Genomic DNA, 20,436 nt, shown 5'->3' on the forward strand with positions numbered 1-20,436 from the left:
TAAGATGTACATCAGATATACATGTAATTTAATTTTAAAAAGTTTAAAGGACAGACTGAACATTGTTAGCTCATAATCTGTAGGTGGATCAGAGGAAAAGCTGGGGTCTGCTGACATCTCAGCCAGCTTCCAGCCTGCAAGGTGAAAAACTGAAAGTCCAGAGTGGGCTCTCCTCTGACCCGCCCACCCGCCTGCCCGCTCACCAAGACCTTGCTTCTTACCTCTTCTCTGCTGACATCCATGTTCCACACTGCAATCCCTCCATCCGCTGAGCAGGAGACAAGCTGCCTCGTGAGCTGCAGGTAGCACAGTGACTGTACCCTGTCACTGCAAATGGAACCCAAGTCACATGCTAACACAGAAAAACCAGAAGTTCATCCCTGTAGCTCTGCCTTCCTCCTATCACTTTATCTGCTGCTTTATCACTATCTGGTGTGGCCACTAGGACTTCCCCTAGCAAGCTTTAACATATTACCCACACTCTCTACATGGGTAGAGATAAATAGATAAATAATGCCACTCCTTTCGGATCTGGCACTTAAACAGCAAGTTGGAGAGGCTGAGAAAACTACAGATGTGTGTGACCATCACAATCTCTCTTTAGCACACTTTCTTTCCTTACTCAGAACAAAACAGAATGTCACTCTTACTGAGACTCAGCTCATCTAAACAAGTTGTCAGATCAGAAGGACCACGAACAGCCATCTGCACACACACACACACACACACACACACACACACACACACACACACACACACACACGAGTAGGAGGACTCTGCCCTCTTTCTGAAAGCTCTCAGACACGGATACCAGGCAAGTAATCTCCTGACCTGTTAACTTTGGCATCTAGTTTTCTCCTGGCTAAATTTCAACTTGATGCTAATCACAATAAACAGCTATGGTCTGACCGGCAACAAGGAAGACAGTGAGGCGGTATAGAAGGGGGCAGCTTTTCAAAGGCTACAAGACACGCCTCCAGTATTACAGTGTCGCAGATTAAGTAACCATGGCTGCCGATATACACATTTGATGGAATAAATCTTAGGGTTTAATAAAACGCTGATGCCTCCAGTGCAGGAGGAGCCCGGTACTTTAGTACACACAATCTGCCACGGTCAAAGTTCTCAAGTCCAGTTTCTAACCCATGCAGCTACTCACTGGGAGAGAAGAGGGAGACCTCTTCAGACTAAGAGGGAAGAACACCTTACACTCCATTTTCTTTTCACTCAGGATTGACAGAGGCAGTTAAAGTGAATTCAGTCCAATCAGGCTGCTGCTGTCTTACTTGACAGGACAGAGTACCAGTGCCTTCCCCTCCTGCCTCTGACCCCCACCCCAAATGGTGACATACTGGTGGCCCTGAAGGAGAAGTGTCCGGCCTTTCCGACCCCCGATGTCCCACATGATGACGCTGTTGTCAGATGCTCCCGAGAAGAGTAACCGTTGGATAGGGTCCCACCAAAGGCAAGCAATACTACCTAGGGATGGAGAGAGCGGTCAAACACACTCAGTGTCAGGACACAGAGCTGACTGTGGAAACCCAACTATCAGCTGGGCCTTTGAGTCATTCAAACCACATTCTTATTTGTTATGGAGACACCCTGTAAATCTATCATCCAAACTTGGAAGTTGAGGACTTACTTCTAAGCCACACAGCTCTGAATACAAAGGCCTTAAAAGTTTTTCCTTATTCTGCACCAATAATTTATAAAGTACCTAGATATAAAATATCAGTTCACAAAACTCCTGGTGAGAAATATAAATCCCAGTATGTAACGAATAAACACATATAGTTTATCGTGCACATTTTATACAAGACATAAATCTAGGTTACTCCTGACCCCTGAGACTTTATAGACATTTACCTTAAGGTGCTTTTACCTGTAAAAATTAGTGCCTCAAGAAAAAACAGTAGGTTTACCAAGTAAATATGCTAAAAAAAAAATTCAAAAAAAGGAAGGAAGAAAGAAAGAAGAAAGACCAACTGACTCAGCCCTTACATTTCACACACTGCTAAGTTATCAAACTAGATGCCCTTGGGGAAATCTGTTTCTAGAGATTTCTTTTGCAGGGGTGTCTTGGGTTGTTACTACAATCTAGGCAGCTGCTAACAAGCAGTAACTCTGAGCCAGTGGCACAGGCTAATAACTCTCCTGCAGGTATACAAAAGTGAAGAGGCCACATTCACAAGCAAGAAAAGCCAGCTTCTCACATACACTTTCTCAAAACAGATTGAGCGAAGGACAAAACAAAAATAGTTGGCAGAGCGAGCTCAGTGGCCCCATTTTTTTCTGCGAATTCTGTTGAGTTGTGGCCCGCACAGCTCAGTCAGCAGCCTAAACGGCAGACAAGCACGCTGATGCTGAAAACCACTACGCTACAGCACCCATTCTGCCGTCAGAAGCTCAGAGACCTGAAAGGCCCAGAGGTCATGAGAGAATCTGCCGTGCTTGGGAGGGGCGCATTGGGAGCCTTGCTTCTCTGCAACAGTTTCTAAGTTCTTTCCAAAGCACCCTTTATTTCCCTTTCCCCTTTCCCCCAGAGCCCCTGATCTTGGACAGTCTATTTCATCCAAACTATTTATCTAAAGTGTGTGATAGACCCAGCCTGCCGAACTTGAGACCCTAAGTACACATATATCTAAGTGCAAGTACCATCTTAAACAGATCCACATCAATCTTCTCAACAAACCTTCAGCTCTGCAGTCTAAATTACAGGATCCCAACTTCCAACCTATGACTCAAGAGAAATGGGATCCAACAATCTCTATAAAAGCCATACTGCATTTCAGCTCAGCGGTCAATGAAATGAACTCATCACCCACATGGACATAAAAGGTCTTCCCAGCTAGTGGAATTTTACATTCCTCCACAGAGACCCGCAGTCATACAGTGAGTGGATCTAGTCCTGACCCAGAGCACAGTGACCAAGTGTAAGGCTGACCAGCCCATGAAGTTTCTCTAATGGCACCACTCTAGAAACGAACAAAATCACAACAGCAGTAACAAGAATTCTTCCAAAGGTCACTTTAAAAGAAATGGTCTGGGTCTGGAGGTGTAGGTTAAAGTTCTCACTTGGCATGAACCAGGCCCTAGGATCAGAACTGGTACGTCACCCACCCTTCCCACAAAAAGTTCTTATGGAAACATTAATTTAAGGTTGTTGGTTATGGGGGCTCACAACTTGAATCCCAGCACTTAGGAGGCTGAGGGAGGAGGATTATTATGAACTGAGGACAGCCTGAACTGCATATTAAGATCCGGTTTAAAAATCAATCAGTCAATCAATCAATCAATCAATCAATCAATCAGTAAGCAAGTTAAGCAATACAAAGCATTCATTTGAACAATTTAGACAGGATTTCGATGTATGAAATGGACCTGAAATCTGACCCTCAGTTTTCTTTTTAATCCCAGCACACAAAACTCAAACTGAAATATGGCAGCTCACAAGGAATGGAGCACTTTCCAAACCCAGTGCAGAAGACTGAATTTGGATGCCTGAACTAGGTGAAAAACTCGTGACCCAAACCTACCTTCATGTCCCTTGAGGGTCGTGATAACCGAACAGGTGTTCTGTTCCAGCTTCAGCAGGGTGATCTGTCCCGAGTAATCGCCAACGAAGGCATGCTGAGTATCCAGATCATACCTGAAGAGAAGCAGTCAAGGAAAGGTAACGGGTCCCATTTCAACACACTTGCACACAGCGAGCAGAGCCAGCCATGGACCGCAAACCTGGAACCACAACGTGAAAGGCAATGAGGAAATGATAATTAGGTCTAAACCGAAAGAAAAAGTAAGCATCGGATTCTAACAGTTGTTACATCGAGGGCAGCATTACAGGAACCGGCAGTGAAAATGAGGACCAGTAGAGATGTCACACAGGCACTTACGGTCAAGTTGTAAGAAACCATTGAAACTGAGAAATAGTGAACACACACACTCAAAATGATGTCCTATGACATCAAGTCCAGGATATGGACTTATCTTCTTCTGTGCCTAGACAATCCAACTTTAAATGGTGACAGTGGCTTACTTTACAGTGGGAAGTTCCATAAGTTCCATCAGTGATCTGTGTGGCAGCCAGCTTAAAGCATATTAATCACCAGTAGCAATTCATTCCTCTCGCACTGTAACCAACGGCACTTGTACAACACCAGCATTGTACAGAAAACTACAGGAAAACTACAAGCCAGGCTGCGGCTGACAGAAAAGCTCACTTAAAATATAAGGGTACTCCTCCTTTGAGCCTAAACTCTACGATACTATTACATTTTTATTTTAAGTATCTCATGTTGTGCATTCATTTGTAACAAAAAATAAGAAAGTAATTTTACATTTGTTTGTGGGAGAGCTGTACCATGGTACCACCCATGATGCACATGCTGAGGTCAGAGGACTACATTGGGAAGTTGGTTCTCATCCACGTTGGACCCAGAGATCAAACTTGGGTTGTCAGGCTTGGTGGTAAAGGCCTGCTCTGCTGAGCCATCTTGTTGGCTTATAACAAATGTTTTAAATGAAAACTTTTGGTGGGGAATTTCACTCTTCTATTCAACTGTAAGAGAGAACTATCCCAGGGAGCTGTCTGCTGTTGCTCATGACCCCCATCCTGTGAGCGCCGTGCACTCAGCAACCAGAGATCACCTGGAGCAGAGGTGCACCATGGGTAAAGCTAGACCATTAAAACAGGGATTGTTACGGTCTGGGAAATTTGAGGCCTCTGTGAGAGTACTGTAGGGATTAAAGCCCCCTTTCACATTAAAAAAAAAAAAAGCATAAAAAGAAGTTTTATACACTGCCCCCTTGTAAAGCACAGGGTGAGGCACAGTCTTCCATTTTTGGAATGAAAGGCATGAAGGGCAGGCGGTAGCCTGGCTCTACAACTTTGTATAAAAAAAAAAAATTAAGAGCACCCACAGAAATCATGTGTATGTCATTATTTTTCACAGAAACGCTCTATACCAAAGAGGAGGAGACACAGAGGTCCTTGGATTTTAGGATAAATCCATAGGGGTCACTGTGTCTTCAGAACAACTAACAATTCAATTCTAAATTAAGTATGGAGTGAGATGGGGTGGGTAGGCGTGTTCGGGCCCTCGGAAGGATACTGCAAACAGGAAGCCCAGGATGAGAAGAAGTGGCGGCCAAGCATGTTCCCGCTGCGTGTGCACATCCAGCTCACACACTTGTCGTGGCCAGTGCTGATCACCCACTCGGCAGCCAAGCTGAAGATGATAGCAGACACTCGGTTCTGATGGGCTGCAGGGAGACAGAGGGACGTCAGTGCCCTTCAGGACAGGAACACTGAGAGCTGGGACTTCGCTTCCACAGCACGCATGATCCCAGCAAGAGTCCCGACAATCTGCTTCTCCTCACCCCCCCCATGCACTGGCACAGGCTCTCGCCATAGCCCTGGACCACTCCAAATGGAAGACTGTCGGAAGCCAGGAGCCACTGAGAAGCCACTGTGCTCAAGAAGGATTCCAGTAACAGAAAAGAGACTTGTGTTTGTTTGTTAAATTATCTGTCTGCCTAACTATATTGAAGGAACACTTTAATTTTTGTTCTGACAACCTTTATATGCTGTCTATATGGACAATTGTGGGGTTTTCTCAGCAGAGCAAGGGCACATTGTAGTTGCTGACTACATGTGTCTGTGTGACCCTTCCTGCCATGATGGGTGGATAGATGAGCCCTGAATCTTTAAGATAACATAAACCCATTTTTCCCTCTTGTCTTTTGTTAGGTCTTTGGTCACTGCATCCAGTAAAGTTACTTATATACCTGGCTAATATCTCTTGTACTCATCTAATATAAGATATGGCCATTTTAAAACAAATCATCATCAATAAGTTTTTAAAATTGTTTTGTGTGTTTAGCTTTTTATTGTTATTTGTAAAGACAGACCATCTGTATAGTTCTTTGAAGTAGAAGCTGAGAAAGGCGGAAACTTTTCTATAACTCGATTATTTCCAGTTGATTCCAGGCCACCCCCGGGCAGTGGTATGACTGCTTCATCTGGCACAAAACTCTGAACACAGTTAGTGTCTAATAAATGCTCTATCTAATGAATGAAGTTAGAGGCAAGAGAGAGAAAAGACAACCTTTGCCTCAGCTGTGTGAGTGCTTCAGAAGAACTGAGGAACTTAGTACAATTGTCATGCAGACAAACCACATGCTCCTAAAAGACCCCAACCTTCAAGAGAGCACCGGCTCTCTGCTACAGGTTCAGGCAAACCCACCCCTGACTGGTGACTAGGTGGCTGAGTGGCTTTTGTTTCACTTTTTTCTGATTTAATGGTATTTCTAATTTCCACAAACACAGGGTGCTTACCAATCTCAAATACAAAGACTAAGATGTGGCTTTTATTCATAGAATAAATCATGTAAGTAAAAGAAGATGAGTTTGATTTGCCTGACCCCACTTTTCCCCACTAAATCTGTGACTGTCAAACTGGCCTTCAGAAGAGCTGTCTTGTTTACAGGATTAGATTCTTTCTGTTATTGAAGTGTTCTGATGCTTTCTTTTAGGACAGGATGGTGAAAATGGTTAATGCTGACCCTGTTTCACCCACAGTTTCTAAATTCTCCCTCAGGGTAAAATTAAAAATAGACAAACCCTATTCAGTCTTTCTCATGGTTTTTAAGATGTCATAAGTCACCAATGAAATGCAAACTCTGAAAACCACCACAAAACTTATAGTCCACAGAGAACTCTAAAAACCTAAATACAGATTTTATAAAATGTGTATGTCACAGATGTTCCAAAGGATACCTTTTTAACTCAGTTATAGCACATGGCAACTCCCTGGGGACAGAGGTACACATGCAAATAGACATTCACAGAAAACAAATGACAACACTAAATAAAGCTCTGACCATTTTAAAACTTAACTTTTCTATCAATCTGGTACCAAATAATAAAGCAGCAGTGTTGGGGCGATCCTGCAAGAGGGTTCCCCATGGAGCTGCACTTTTGCTTGGGAAGAGTTTGCAAAAACAATTCCATAGCATTAAAATAACTTTTTAGGGTCTGACCTGGCTATTCTGCTTGTAGAAACTTGTCTTAAGTAGAGGTCATCAAAATTAAACATCTAGAGTCATTGTCACAGTCAAGAGCACACAGATTTATACACAACTATTAATTACACTCACAGACATGTCCGTGTACACACAAACACACGAGTGTATTCCGTGCTGTATGTTAATCAAAAACTGGAAACAGTGCACAACTTCTCCCAATAATAGAAGAATAGTAAACATAAATCTTGCACCGAAACCCAATATACAAAAATCTAAATGCCGGGAAGCAGGAAAAGATGATAAATAACTTATTATATCCTCTCATATAACTAGTGCAATAAAATGGAAATGTTACCATGGACACCTACCTTATATAATAGAAGATATTCTAGCTTTATGTGTGTGTATCTAAATGTGTACACGTGCCAGAGTGTGTGTCATTACCTGGATAAGTCTTGATAAAATTCATTTTATTAAAATCTTCAGAAACGTGAAATTCCTAAAAGCAAGCATATGCAATAAAAAGACAAGTTACAGTTCTTACAACGACAGGAGCTCAGTGAAAAGTGAATGGGGGGTGGGGATTGCTCCTCCCAGCAAACCTGTCCCAGGCCCCTTTCCATCAAGGGGGCCTCGAGCAGCTGGAATCTTACAAAGAAGCTGTGGCTGGTCAGTCCAGTGCTTCCCCCATAGCCAGCCACACTCTAACTGCAAAGGTTTGCTAATTTTGCTGCTTTGGCTATACAAAAATAATTAATAAACCCGTCACAATAATGGATAAGGAACGCAGCATCAAAGCCTTGCTCTCAACAGAGCTGATGATGTACAGAATGAACACAGGAACGGCTCAGCAGTTTCATGAGGAAGATATGCATGCTGTGTGGATAAACATGTCCTCTAAAACATCAATTTTAGAGACTGTGGAGGGCCTTTTGCTATTCTTATTTTCCAAATAACCAGGAGAGGAAAAGAGCAAACACTTTGTAATGCAAAGGATAAATGAAAGTCAAAAGAGTATGCACTAACTAGGAATCTTACCGGCTAATGTTAAATTGTTACGGTGCTATGAAACGTATACATTATAAACTGTGGACTGACTGGGTGAGAAAAGCGCACAGAAGGAAAGACAGACTTCCTGTCCTCCATACCAAACTTCATCAGCACTGTAAATGAGAATAAACAAGGTGGTCGGTCCCCAGGGAACAATGGCTGAATTAGATCTGCACTGTGCTGCAGCCACAGGCTTCCATGTGCAGTAACAGCAGCCTGCTCTTCAACCAAAAGCAGGCTCCAAGCATCTCCCAAAACAGAGACTACACACCACCGCCTGCAGAAGGTGCCTGCGGCATACACTTGAGGGCTTCATATCTCACTTAGCATGCACATCACCATGACATCCTTAGAAAGTGTTTGGAATGAGATGGCAGAGCTTTGCCACTAATTGCTACTGTGTGTAGAGCAGTCCTTGCCCCCTGCCTATGCTGTGTGAATGTCAAAGCAGCAGCCTACTTATACTTCCTTTTCGCTCTTTCTTCTTGGTCCATAGACATAATCAAGGCATATTTACATTAAAAGACAAATCAACAAAGCAACAATGAATCTCTTTAACCTACACAAGACTTGTCCCTTCTCAGTAAAGCCTTTTCTTATGATCAGCCCGCACTAACCACTCACAGGCTTTCCTGTGGTCCCTCTCCTATGGCTGTGCTACCGGCTTCTGTCTGCAAGGAGTGTGCTCCCTCCTATCCCTGCCTTACATATTTAGATATCTGTTTTTTAATTTGCATGGAAAGTACTAGATAATCTTTAGGACATTTTCCAACAGTGTGTTCTGAAGGTTCTCCACCATTTTCCACCCCTCTGTTACCTCAGTCCCTTTCCTTCTTTCATGACCTTTTTGTCTTGGTATCCAGTCCCTATCCATCCCCTTTGCCTATCTTGATCTCCCGTCTAGCTTTTTAAGTTGACCTGCTCTTACATCTGTTTATATATAAACACAGACAGCTTTCTAACTACAGCTCGATCTCAGCCTTCTTTGCCTCTTGCGTGTACTTCCCTTCACCAAGTATTGCCCTGGGCCTTCCCCTCCTCTGTAAATGGCCTCCACAGCCCACTTGGTTCAAGCACCAAATCTGCAGTCAGCTGACATCTTCCCAGGAGGCATGTTAAGTACTCCACTTTGTCCACCTCTGATGCCACTGTCCTTGAGCCTAGACTCCTGGTTGTTACAGTATCTCGACTTTCCTTCCATTTTTGTTGCTCTCCAATCCAATCTCCATAGAGTTAGTCCTTTAATATAGCCAGACGGGGGCTGGAGAGATGGCTCAGTGGTTAAGAGCACTGATTGCTCTTCCAGAGGTCCTGAGTTCAGATCCCAGCAACTACATGGTGGCTCATAATAATCTGTATTAAGATCTAATGCGCTCTTCTGGTGTGTCTGAAGACAGCTACAGTGTACTTATATATAATAAATAAATAAATCTTAAAAAAAAAAAATACAGGGGGGCACTTTTGTCCTATCAGTCTGAACGGTAAGGTGGAAGATCACAGGTTTGAGGCGGGTTGGCCTGGGTGATGTAGTAAATCCTATCTGAAAGGGGTAGAAAGGGATGTGAAATACATCATATCATTTGCCCATCTAAAACCTCTAGATAGCATCTCACTATATTTTTACCCACAGGCTGCACGTCTCAGGTCCTTCCTCCACCCTTCAGTGCCACCCAGCTAAGACGCCCCCTCCAGCTCAGACCTGCGCCCGCATGCAAAACTCTCACAAGAAAAGAGAAGCATAAAGCCTCTGCGTGACAGGATTAGGCACATTCAGAGTGATATGGCCACAGACCTATCAGTGGACAAAGTGAAACTGCTCTACCTAGAAGAACATTAGTGCACTAATCCAAATTATTACAGGAACGACCCCTCAAGATACACACAAGAAGCTACACATGCAACATGATTCTATTCACACAAAATGTGTGGGATAAACATTCTGAGAAAGCAGATTAGAGAGAGGGAGCTGGGAAGATGCTCCAGGGAGTAACTGCTGATGGCTGTGAGCAAGTGTTCCTTGGGGGATGTGCAAATGCTCTGCAGTTTGAAAATGGTGGTGCGCTGCTGACTTGACCTGATGAATATACAACATTGCAGACCACTAAAATGTACACATAGAACAATGACCATCGTGATACCTGAGTTACATTTCTCTTATGGAAACAAACAGAAATGTATACATACACAAACTCAAAAAAACACCAGCCAATAACAGACTGAAAATTTAAATAACCCATCCTACACTAAAGGTGGTTTGAGGTACACTGCTTTTCATCCAGAGTCACATGAGCTCCTGGATAAATGGCTGACCCTTTTTCTCAGCTCTGTCTTACACAGAAACACACAGGTACACAGAGGTTCTACACCACCTTGTCAAAGGTAGCAGCATCTACAGGTTTCTAGTGCACTGTAAAAAGGCTGTGTGTACTCTAACCATGAGTGCATTTTGAGATCCATGGAAATTGATTTATAAGCACTAATTAAATTGAACCCATATTCAGTCTAACATCTATAATGATTATACACGGCTCATGACAAACCTGCTCAGTAAAGTAGGCATGGGGGAGTCTTACGAAGGACGTACTAAATACATGGACCCCACTTACCATTACAGCCCCATTATCCTGGCCCACAAATATCCGTCTGCTGTCGTGATGGTAAGCCATAGCAGAGCAAGGAGCTGTAAAAAAGAACAAAACTACACTGTGAGAAAAGCTATGTACTGGAAGCCGTTGCTTAAAAGTACACTATTATTAAGAAGAGTTATATGGGCTGGGTTAAAATAACCAGACAAAAATGCTTTAAGGAAAATAAATTATGCACATTGAAAATATAACTGAAGTGCCCATGATAAACCCTAAGTGTCCTCAGTAACTTTAGGGTTTGGCTGAAGTGAGGCAGCATGAACGCCCCTGGGAACGAGTGCTTCAGCGCATCACACTTCCCCAGAAAAGACCAATGACTAACTGCACCCCAAAAACGAAGGGTACTAGCATTTGAATTCCAATCTTGTGGTATATGTGAGCAAGCCAGGAAACCCACCGCAAGATTACTTTTCCCCAGTAGAAAAGAAAAGAATTACTCCCCTTGTGACAGCACACAGCTGTTGGTGAGCAGAGCTGTGACTGTTATTATTATCAGCACCAACCTCTTTCACAAACACACCCATTATGGCCAACCCATCTCCCTTCCAGAAATCATGGGCGACAAAATATGTTCCTCAAACAATAGAAATTCCAAATTGTCCTCCAAAAATGGAAAGGAATGAGATTCCTAAAACTGAATGTTTGGAGACATAACTGTCTGGTTCACTCAGCATAAATAATTTAAGCTAATAATGAAAGAAGCACACATAAAAACGCATGCCAGGGGGAAATACACCCGATGTGTGTGGCTTGAATGAAAATAAGAGAAAGACGGGCTGGGAGGTACAAGCTGGTAACTGAGCAGTCAGAAGGCGAGGGAAGAAGATCACAAATTCAAGGCCAACCTGCCTACACACACTGCCGGCCGCATGCAGAGCACAGTCTCAAAGCCCACAAAGAAAAGCCAAACAACAACAACAACAACAAAATCTTGAATGGAAGTTGTCACTTGGAAATAACCTAGAGTTTTCTCACTCCAATAGGCCATTCCCCCCTCTCCCTTCCCCCCTTGTATCCATCTATCCATCTATCTATCTGGTAGAGTGGCAGGGGTGGGGTCGAGAGCATTATATACCTCTTAATATACATGTATGCATATGCCAGAGGTAGCATTAGGTATGGTTCCTTGATCACTATCTGTATGTTTAGATCTCTCACTGGACCTGTGGCTGACCAATTCAGCTGGGCTAACTAGGCGATGAGCTTCAGGGACCTGCCTGTCTTCAGCACCTTTCCTACCCCTGCCCTACAATGCTGATGTCACAGGCTACAGCATGCTGCCCAGCTTGTGGGTTCTGGGGCTCTGGACTCAGGTCCTCTTACTTGTGTGGCAGACATTTTATGGACTGAGCAATCTCTCCAGTCCCTGGGTTCATACTCTGCCCGAGAAAATATAACACAAAATTGTACTCAAAGACAACTATAAGATTACACACATAGGACTACCTCAGTTGCATTCTGTAGGGGAAGTTAGACACTGTCATTATACAAAACTTACCATATGTCTACATATGTTTATATTTGTTTGAAATTATAATATATTATCATGTTTAAGAATTATAGTCTCTACCAGGCACAGTGGCACACGACTTTAATCTCAGTACCCAGGAAGCAGAGGTAAGAGAATTTCTGAGAGTTTGAGGCCACCTACATATATTGTTAGGCTGTCTGAATTAAAAGAGAATTATAATTACAAAGATACATTGTTATGCACACAAAAACATACACAACATATCACAATTAAGATAGCAATTGCTATGATGATTTAAGACTCAAGCTTAGCAGTTTTGTTTTCTTATCATCTGATGACACATTTTGATGTTGGCTTTAAGGTTCGGTTCTTCTGCTGCCTGATACTATCATAAAACCACATAGGTATGCAAAATTCCTCATTTCTATAAAAAGTTGCTGTGCTGAGTAATTTTATAGCGCTACATTTGCTGTTGTCTTGTGTGGGTGATGCAGGGAAAACCCATGCAGCAGTGCACATGTGGAGATCAGAAGACAACATTCAGTTTTCTCTTTCCACTGAGAGCTCCAGAGACCAAGCAGGCGGTCTGGCTCCTGTGAGACCTAGTTGTCCACCTGGTCATCTCACAGACCTACGGTTTTTTATTTAAAAAGCTTCCCTGGTTTGGTTTTGATACAGTAATACCATACCTACCTATCTATCCATCTTACCCATCTATCTGTCTATCTATCTACTTATCTACCTACCTATCATCCATCCATCCATCCATCCATCCATCCATCCATCCATCCATCCATCCATCCACCCATCCATCTCCCTGAATAAGAGAAGAGGTTTCTATTGGGGTAAGACAGTTTAGAAACAAGGGTAGGCGGTTAAATACTCACACAACATTACAAAGAGGAAAAACACAAGACCATCTTTCAAATTAATGCCAATATATACACAAAAGGCACCTTTGAGTCTGAGGTCACACATGTAAAACTCAGAGCAGACTGCCAGATGCACCCAGAGGTTCTACCCACAGTGTGAGGTGCTGGAGCCCCACAGAGTCTCTCACTGTTCACTGTCCCTTTCATACTACAGTATAGAGATGACCGAGTGGCTGACATAGACCGGTCCATGATCTGGTCCTGCACCTAAGACCTTAGTGGATCCACCTCATCCTTTTGGTAGGCAGCATGGTTCTATTGTCATAAGCAGGGGCGGGTCAGAATTACAGCCACAAGAAATCAACTTACATCTCTTCAGCCTCAATTTCCTTATCAATAAAATGGCTGTTGTAATGACATCATCAAATTACGTTTGCCAAGGGAAAAAAGCATGGTACGCATAAAGTAAGACAGAAACTGATCATCATCTTTCCTCAGCCACAGCAAATTCTGAAAGTGACTCTTGCTAAGGTTACAGAACAAGACTGGCCACACAAGGCAATACGTAGAGTTATGTTGGTCAAAGGAAAGTTGAACTTGGTAATAGCCACTAAACATCTCAAATCCAATAATCTGCAGATAGTTTATAGAAACAACATTTTTCTTGTATTTTCAACAAATTTATGCAAAAAATGTCATTTGAAAATAGCAGTTACTTTTCATAAATCATTTGCTTTATTTTCTCACTATGTGTTACTGCAGCATAGGCAATTAAGAGGGTCTGAGCTGTGCATGGAAGCTCGTGCCTGGGACCCAAGCAATGGAGAGGAAAAACACAGGACTGCTGTGAGTTCAAGGCCAGGCTAAGCTATAGTGTCATCTGGTCTCAAATAACAACAACAAAATGCATTAGCAGCAGCTGGAAATAAGCTGACAGGAATCGCACTTGGCATGCAGGTGCCAGTCAGCCACTGCAGAGGCTAGGGACTATTCTTTCCAGCCCTTCCTTCTCTAACTGGGAACTACCTCAGGAAGCCCAGTAAAGGATGGATGGGGACAGAGAAAACCATGGTCACATGCTTAAGATCTAACAGTCATGCTTGGGTGTTGGTGCCCTAAGGGGGCAGGGACATCAATCAGAAGAGGAGCCAGCAAGAGGCCCAGTGGCTAAAGGCATTTGTTGTCACATGGTGGAAGGAGAACAGATTCCCACACGCTGTCCTCTAAACCTCCACATAAAATAAATAGATGAAATCTATTACTTTTAATTCACAACTAGAAACATGGCTTCCCAACACTGCAAGAACAGTTGGGGTGGGGTGGGGTGGGGAGGAGACAACTTAAAGAGAGCAACAACCAGTGCAGGGCATGAACCAGTGTTCAGGATCTAAAAGGCTGTTATCACCAAAATATGAACTATGGAGGAAAGCCAGGGTGGGGGTGGGAGTAATAACACCAACAGCATCCGAGAAGGATTCTGCCATGATGACAAAGCGTTGCAGGCACGGGGGTGAGTTCCCAGACCATTGCTTCCTTCCAATTATCAGAAGTGGCCAGGACACTGGGAAGTAAGAAGCTGTCCATCCAGCAGAAGCCTACTGTGTGGCTGTTGTAGCTAAGGAGGCCCAGAGGATATCACCTCCTGTCACCCTGTTGCTTAAACAGGTTCCATAAGCACTTTTAGATACCGGGTGCTTTATATTTCAAGGGGAGAATTTGGTGTAAGAAACCAAAGTTATGCAACCACAATACATGTAGACATAGGTGACGAGAAGGTTCTACTATCCAGTGTGCTGTGAGTAGCCTTTCAGAGCATCTTCTGATATGTTCCGTGTGCCTTTGCAAACTTACCTTTAAGCAGGATTTCATTTTCACTGAGTGATATTATAAACATAATGTTATCATAAACATAATGAGGTTGACCAGCTGTCCAAAGCCCTTGGAAGGCCTATCACTGATAAGCCACTGGCTTTTGGCAGAGATTATTACAAGGTCCAACACTGCACACACAACGAATTCATCAGAGAATGCTAAGAGGAGAGGTGCTTGGAAGGATGACCCCTGTGCAATGGCTGTGCCGAGTGACTGGTGATCCACATTGGCACACATTTTACAGTTTTGGAATGCTTAGAAAAGCTGTGACCAGTGTCACCAAGACTAGGACAAATGTCACAAGCCTTCCTGCAGAGGAACTTCACAATGACCTTCAGTAACAAACCCTGAAGCTCAAAACAAATCCACTTCTGTTCCTTGAGGTGGGGTGGGGTCATCTGATAGTGGAAGCTCTTACTTCAAGGAAATCCCTCATTAAGGAACAGTGCCTCAAGCAGCCCCACAGCTGTGGCTGTTCACTCAGTAGTTACAAAAAGGCCTGTGTGCTCCACAGGCTCCCGTGTGACCAGCCTTTTGCCTGCTCCTTTTACTATCCACCCCCCTGACCCCCCTCCTGGCTGGCATTATGGAGAAGTGAGACTAAAGATTTAACACTTTCTAAATGGAAAATCTCCTCAGACGCTGGACATGTAGTTCCCAGCTAATGGTCTCCTTCGTGGCTCTTTGGGATTTGCCTCCCACTTGGCCTTGGGTGGCATCCAGGCATTTTCTTCAGGGCTTTGACTCTGAGAAAGGCTGAAGAAAAACAGGAGGACAGAAATACAGCAATGTAATGTGAGCAGACTGGCTTGAGGATGAATTCTAAGTTAGGACAGGGTCTCATGGGGCCCACACTGGCCTTGAACCTTGCTATCTAGCCAGGAACTATAGTTTTATGCTGTGCTGAGTACTGAACTCTAAGCATCGAGCATTAGTATGCACTCTACCAACTGAGCTACATGCCTGGTTTCTGAGAAGATGCTCTATTTACAAAGTATCGCTCCTTGGTCCCCATCTTTGTACATGTGGACAGTGAAAAGAGCAGGGAAAAGCTGGTCATAATCACAGGTCAAACCATAGTATATGGAACACGCAGGTCTTTCACAGTGATAGATCAGCCACTAACCACTGAGTAAGTCACCATTGGGGGCCAAAGAGAAGGCTCAGCATTTAGACGTGCATGCTGAAAAACCTGAGTCTGCAATACCCCCATGATGGAAGTAAAGGAATTGATTCAGATTTCCTCCCACCACCACATGTCTACCAAGGCATGAGCGCTTACACACACCAAGAAACTGCAAAAATCATTTTCATAAAGTCACTACTGAGTTTAAGCTGGACAAACTAGGACAAAAGGAAATGAATGGCCCTTTTCCTTTATTTAATTCTTCTTTTTCAATTTTGGTCCTGTTTCAGTTAGGCTGGTAGACCAACTGCCTCTGTGCAAGGAGTTTCCTGTGGTTTATTAGAGCCTGTCAGTGGTCTTGGGCAACAAAGGCACTCATTCTGAAAGCCAGTGGCAATTTTTAGTCAAGCTTTTTGAAATTTAAATCCTCCAAGGTATCAGAAATAAGGTCCTTAAGTGGAAAAGTCCATTACTTACAGGCCATTGTGTGGTAGATGCTGGGCCAGTACTGGCCGCTGTCCCTTTTCAGCCATACTCGGATGGTTCTGTGGAGACAGAGAGAGAAAGAGAGAGAGTTGCTTAGTCATTTTATCTTTATTTAAACCCTTCTGAATGGTAGGCAATAGTGAGCAAGGCATAACTGATCTTCATCTAATATTGTAAGTCAGCACACACAATGGACGAGAAATAACGCCTCTGCCCAGTACACGTGGCATCTTTAAACCTTTCCATCAGTGGCCTCTGACTCCCTGCGCACATCAGTTTTTAGCTCACGCCTGCAGCATTTGAGTCTCTACAGATTCAGTGTGAAGTATGGCAACCTCGGCAGAGAGTTTGTCACAATGCTTTTAGAAAGGCTTATTCTCCAAAATGTGTGTAAAAGACATCCAAGTCATGAGAATGGTCACCTCTGTGGATTCCTTGGCATACAACTGGGTGGTCGGTCTTTGTTTGTGCTTCAGGACAATTTTGTTTTTACTTAAAAAATGTAACATCCTCTAGTTGATCTTACAAAGTTATTCAAAGAGAAATATATACATACAGACAGAAGTTAGCATATTATATATAATTATATTATATATTACACACAGTATGACTATTTTAAGTTACATAATACCTAGAAGTCACAATGTCAAATAATTTTAATAACAGAAAAGTTCATTGTATAATGGCATACAAAGGAAGCTGAGAACTCTCAACTACTTTTCTAGGTAAAGCAAATTGTGTCAACACAGTCACCAGTTGGTCTCACTGAGGAGACACTGAGGAAAGCATCAGGGACACAAAGAAGAAAAGCTGGGTACAGGGACGCACGCTGACAACCCCCATAGAGGGAGGCTAGAGCATAAGAATGCTTACCATGACTTAGAGGCCAGCCTAGGACACATAGCAACACCCTAGCCCACAGAAGCAGGAAAAAAAAAGGGACTATACTTATGGGAGCGTTGGGGAAGAAGCTGGGGTGTAAGTGCCTCAGTCAGTGAGAGGCTTGGCTTATCCACAATTCTCAGTCTCTACCCTGGAGGAAGCTGTCCTGCCCCTGTCTCTGGCTTCTCTTTCATCAGAACACACGGGGCTATGAGGAACGCCTGTGTGCATGCAGCAGAGAGGAAAAGGAAAGCAGAACCAAAGGGCAGTATGTGCGTGTGCTGCAGAGGCGAGCACCAGGGCCAGTCTGGGCCCTGCCTGTTTCTGCAGACCAGCCAGGCTCTTCTCCCCCAGTCCTCCGTGAGCCCTGCATTCTAGATGTGTCTGCTTTGTCCCAAGCCTCCCATCACCCACTGTCATTCTTTGGCTGTCATGTTTCTCTTCCTACTAACAGGCTGACAAGGTGACTCAATGAATAAAGGTGTTTGCCACCAAGAATGAGGTCCTGAATTCAATCCTTGGTATCCAAATAGAAGGAGAAAACTGAATTCATGGGTTCTCCTCTGACCTGCAACCCTATGTAATACCCACACATATATATAAACACAGAGATGTATAAATAAAAGTATATTTCTAATAGCAATGCAACAGTTTGCAAATGTTTAGAGCAAATTTCTAACTATTTTCCTAGTTATTTCTTTCTGAAGTTCTAGACAAGTAAAACAGTTCCACAGAGACAAAACTCAGGAATGGCTGATGGCTTTTATGGGAGGGAGGCAGACTGTAGAGATGTGAGGGAGCTGCCATCCAAGAAAATGATGAGGCTCTGGGGTTGGACAGTAGAGCTGTGCCCACGCAGTAGAGCATGTCCGACTGTTCTAGATGGTGACATGATGACACAGCACATAATCCTATCTTATTCTGTGTTCGTCTTAAGGTCAATGGAATCTGACCAGGTTGCTAGATCTACCTACTGCTTTCAGCATACAGGAAGGACAGAAGGACAGAAGGAACCACTAAACCCCACAATGAAGGTAGTCCAGCAAAAGCAAGACTGTGGCAAAGTCTACACACAAAAGACCCAATTCCTTCTATAATAGTTTGGAAGGGAAAGAACCAAGATGGAACTTAAGAAATACATCAGATATAAAATGTGGGAGTTTTATTTTAATTCTGATTCTTAAAAGCTTGAAAATAAACCATAAAGTGATCAGAAATAAAACAGTAGATATTTGTTGATATTAAAAGTAATTAATAAATAGTTATATCTTTAAGTGTAACAACTGTAATTATGTCACGGTTCGGGTTTTTGTCTGTTTGGAGAGGCTGTTGGTTTTTGGTTTTGTTTTATTTTGACATGGTGTTGTCACTACTATGTTACTCAGATTGGCTCAGGTAGGACTCTTCTACCTCGGCCTGTGGACTATGGGGTTACAGGTGTGTACACCATAACTGGCTACCTATTTTGTCAAGAAACAAAGAGCAATTGCTAAGCATCATGTTGTTCCTCTGCTGACTTCAGCTTGGCCACCCCGGTCAGGTCTGGGCCTGTCACTTACACCCTAGTCTCCTCTCATGCTCTCATGTTGCCTTTTGGTCTCTTTCCCAGCCCCCAGCTCACCTCTAGTACACTCAATGCCAACTACATCTTCCAAGGAGCCACACTTAGCTGCGCCTATTGTGCTCGACATCCAGTACTGGTGATCTCAATCCCAGGGGCCAAGTGACAAACTTAGTTCCTGTGACTCCCCAGGTCAGGCCCTGAAAACTCCCAAGCTGCCACACTTCCAGTGTCCACGTGGTCCTCTCGGATTACACCCCAGCCCTTTTTCTCCTTTTTCTCGCCACTCTACCATGAACTCTCCTCTGCAGACTGGTCCTTCTAGGTAGACGATAGGGTGGATACTATTTCAACACAATCCTTCCTCTCAAAAACACAATGGAGCATACAAGGATTACCCAGAGAGCAGGTTCACCAAAGGGGCCTTACCTGTGCTGACTAGACACTCCATGTCAGCACAACAGCTGAAGCCACAGCAGTGTAATAAATAAAAGGCCAACTCCAAGGTGAGTATTAAGTCCACTCAGCGATCCTTGCTCCTGCCTAAATCCAAGATACAAAGGCCACACTTGGAGATCAAGTGCTGTTCCTTGCAGCCCTCCTTTAATTTCACTGCCTTCAATTGCAACAGGACCACCACAGGGTTAAATCTGGCAACTAACCATGTGAACATTTCTCAGACTAAGGAAAAAGATAGTGCTGGTAATTCACTAAAGCTCCGTTGCCAGGAAGATCATGGGTGTAGTGGAATACACTTTACCTTTTGTGCTCAGAAAGGGCAACATTCAGACATCAGGAAACCCAGGGTTGAGGAAATAATCTTAAAAAACCCAACTCTTCTGTATATCATTGGCCCCAATAACCAAATTCAGCATGATATTTAACCTAACCCAAGGTCAAACTCAGATCCCACCTAGCGAGACTCCAGCATTTGGAAGACAGCATCGTTTGTCTTTGTAGAACAAACAGCATAAACTTGGTTGGCACAAATCTGACCCTGGCTTGGACCCAACCAGCAAGCTAGGAAACAGAAACTTTTACCTTGAAAACCACTTCTCATGTAAGGGCAGAAAAGGACAACCTTGTTGGGAATCAGGCTCCAAGCAGGACTCTGCTTTATGACCTTTACCCAGAGTTCTCTTCTTCAAACCACACCTTTCACTTCCTGTGCTGCTAAGATCTTCCATGTCTATGGCTCAAACTACCATTAAATCTAACCCTGAATACCCTGTCATTCTTCAAGAAGCTACATGTTAAACAAAGTTTTCCAATGTTACAAGTTACCTTGGAATTTGTTTTATATTATGATCAGTGTTTCTCCTTGGCTTAATGGGACTATCAAAAAAAAAAAAAAAAAAAAAAAAAAAAAAAAGCTTCAACCATGCAAGTTATTAAGGGCTTAAAGAAATCCCAGGCTAAAAATAAAGAAACCTAGCCACTCAGCA

The 20,436-nt window shown here is 43.4% G+C and overlaps 1 protein-coding gene across 1 annotated transcript in view; it reads right to left on the minus strand.

Moving 5' to 3' along the window:
• WDFY1 (WD repeat and FYVE domain containing 1) overlaps nucleotides 1–20,436 on the minus strand; it is a 48,068-nt gene that overhangs the window by 12,294 nt on the left and 15,338 nt on the right. Inside the window, exons 2-8 of the mRNA XM_080933043.1 lie at nucleotides 16,540–16,607; nucleotides 10,683–10,756; nucleotides 7,471–7,525; nucleotides 5,112–5,262; nucleotides 3,533–3,649; nucleotides 1,353–1,475; nucleotides 222–327 (exon numbers count right to left, since the gene is read on the minus strand). Coding sequence (XP_080789169.1) covers nucleotides 222–327; nucleotides 1,353–1,475; nucleotides 3,533–3,649; nucleotides 5,112–5,262; nucleotides 7,471–7,525; nucleotides 10,683–10,756; nucleotides 16,540–16,607 — 694 coding nt within the window. The remainder of the gene's footprint in view (nucleotides 1–221; nucleotides 328–1,352; nucleotides 1,476–3,532; nucleotides 3,650–5,111; nucleotides 5,263–7,470; nucleotides 7,526–10,682; nucleotides 10,757–16,539; nucleotides 16,608–20,436) is intronic.

This window comes from Micromys minutus (genome assembly GCF_963924665.1).
Source record: "Micromys minutus genome assembly, chromosome: 19".
Classification (NCBI taxonomy): domain Eukaryota; kingdom Metazoa; phylum Chordata; class Mammalia; order Rodentia; family Muridae; genus Micromys; species Micromys minutus.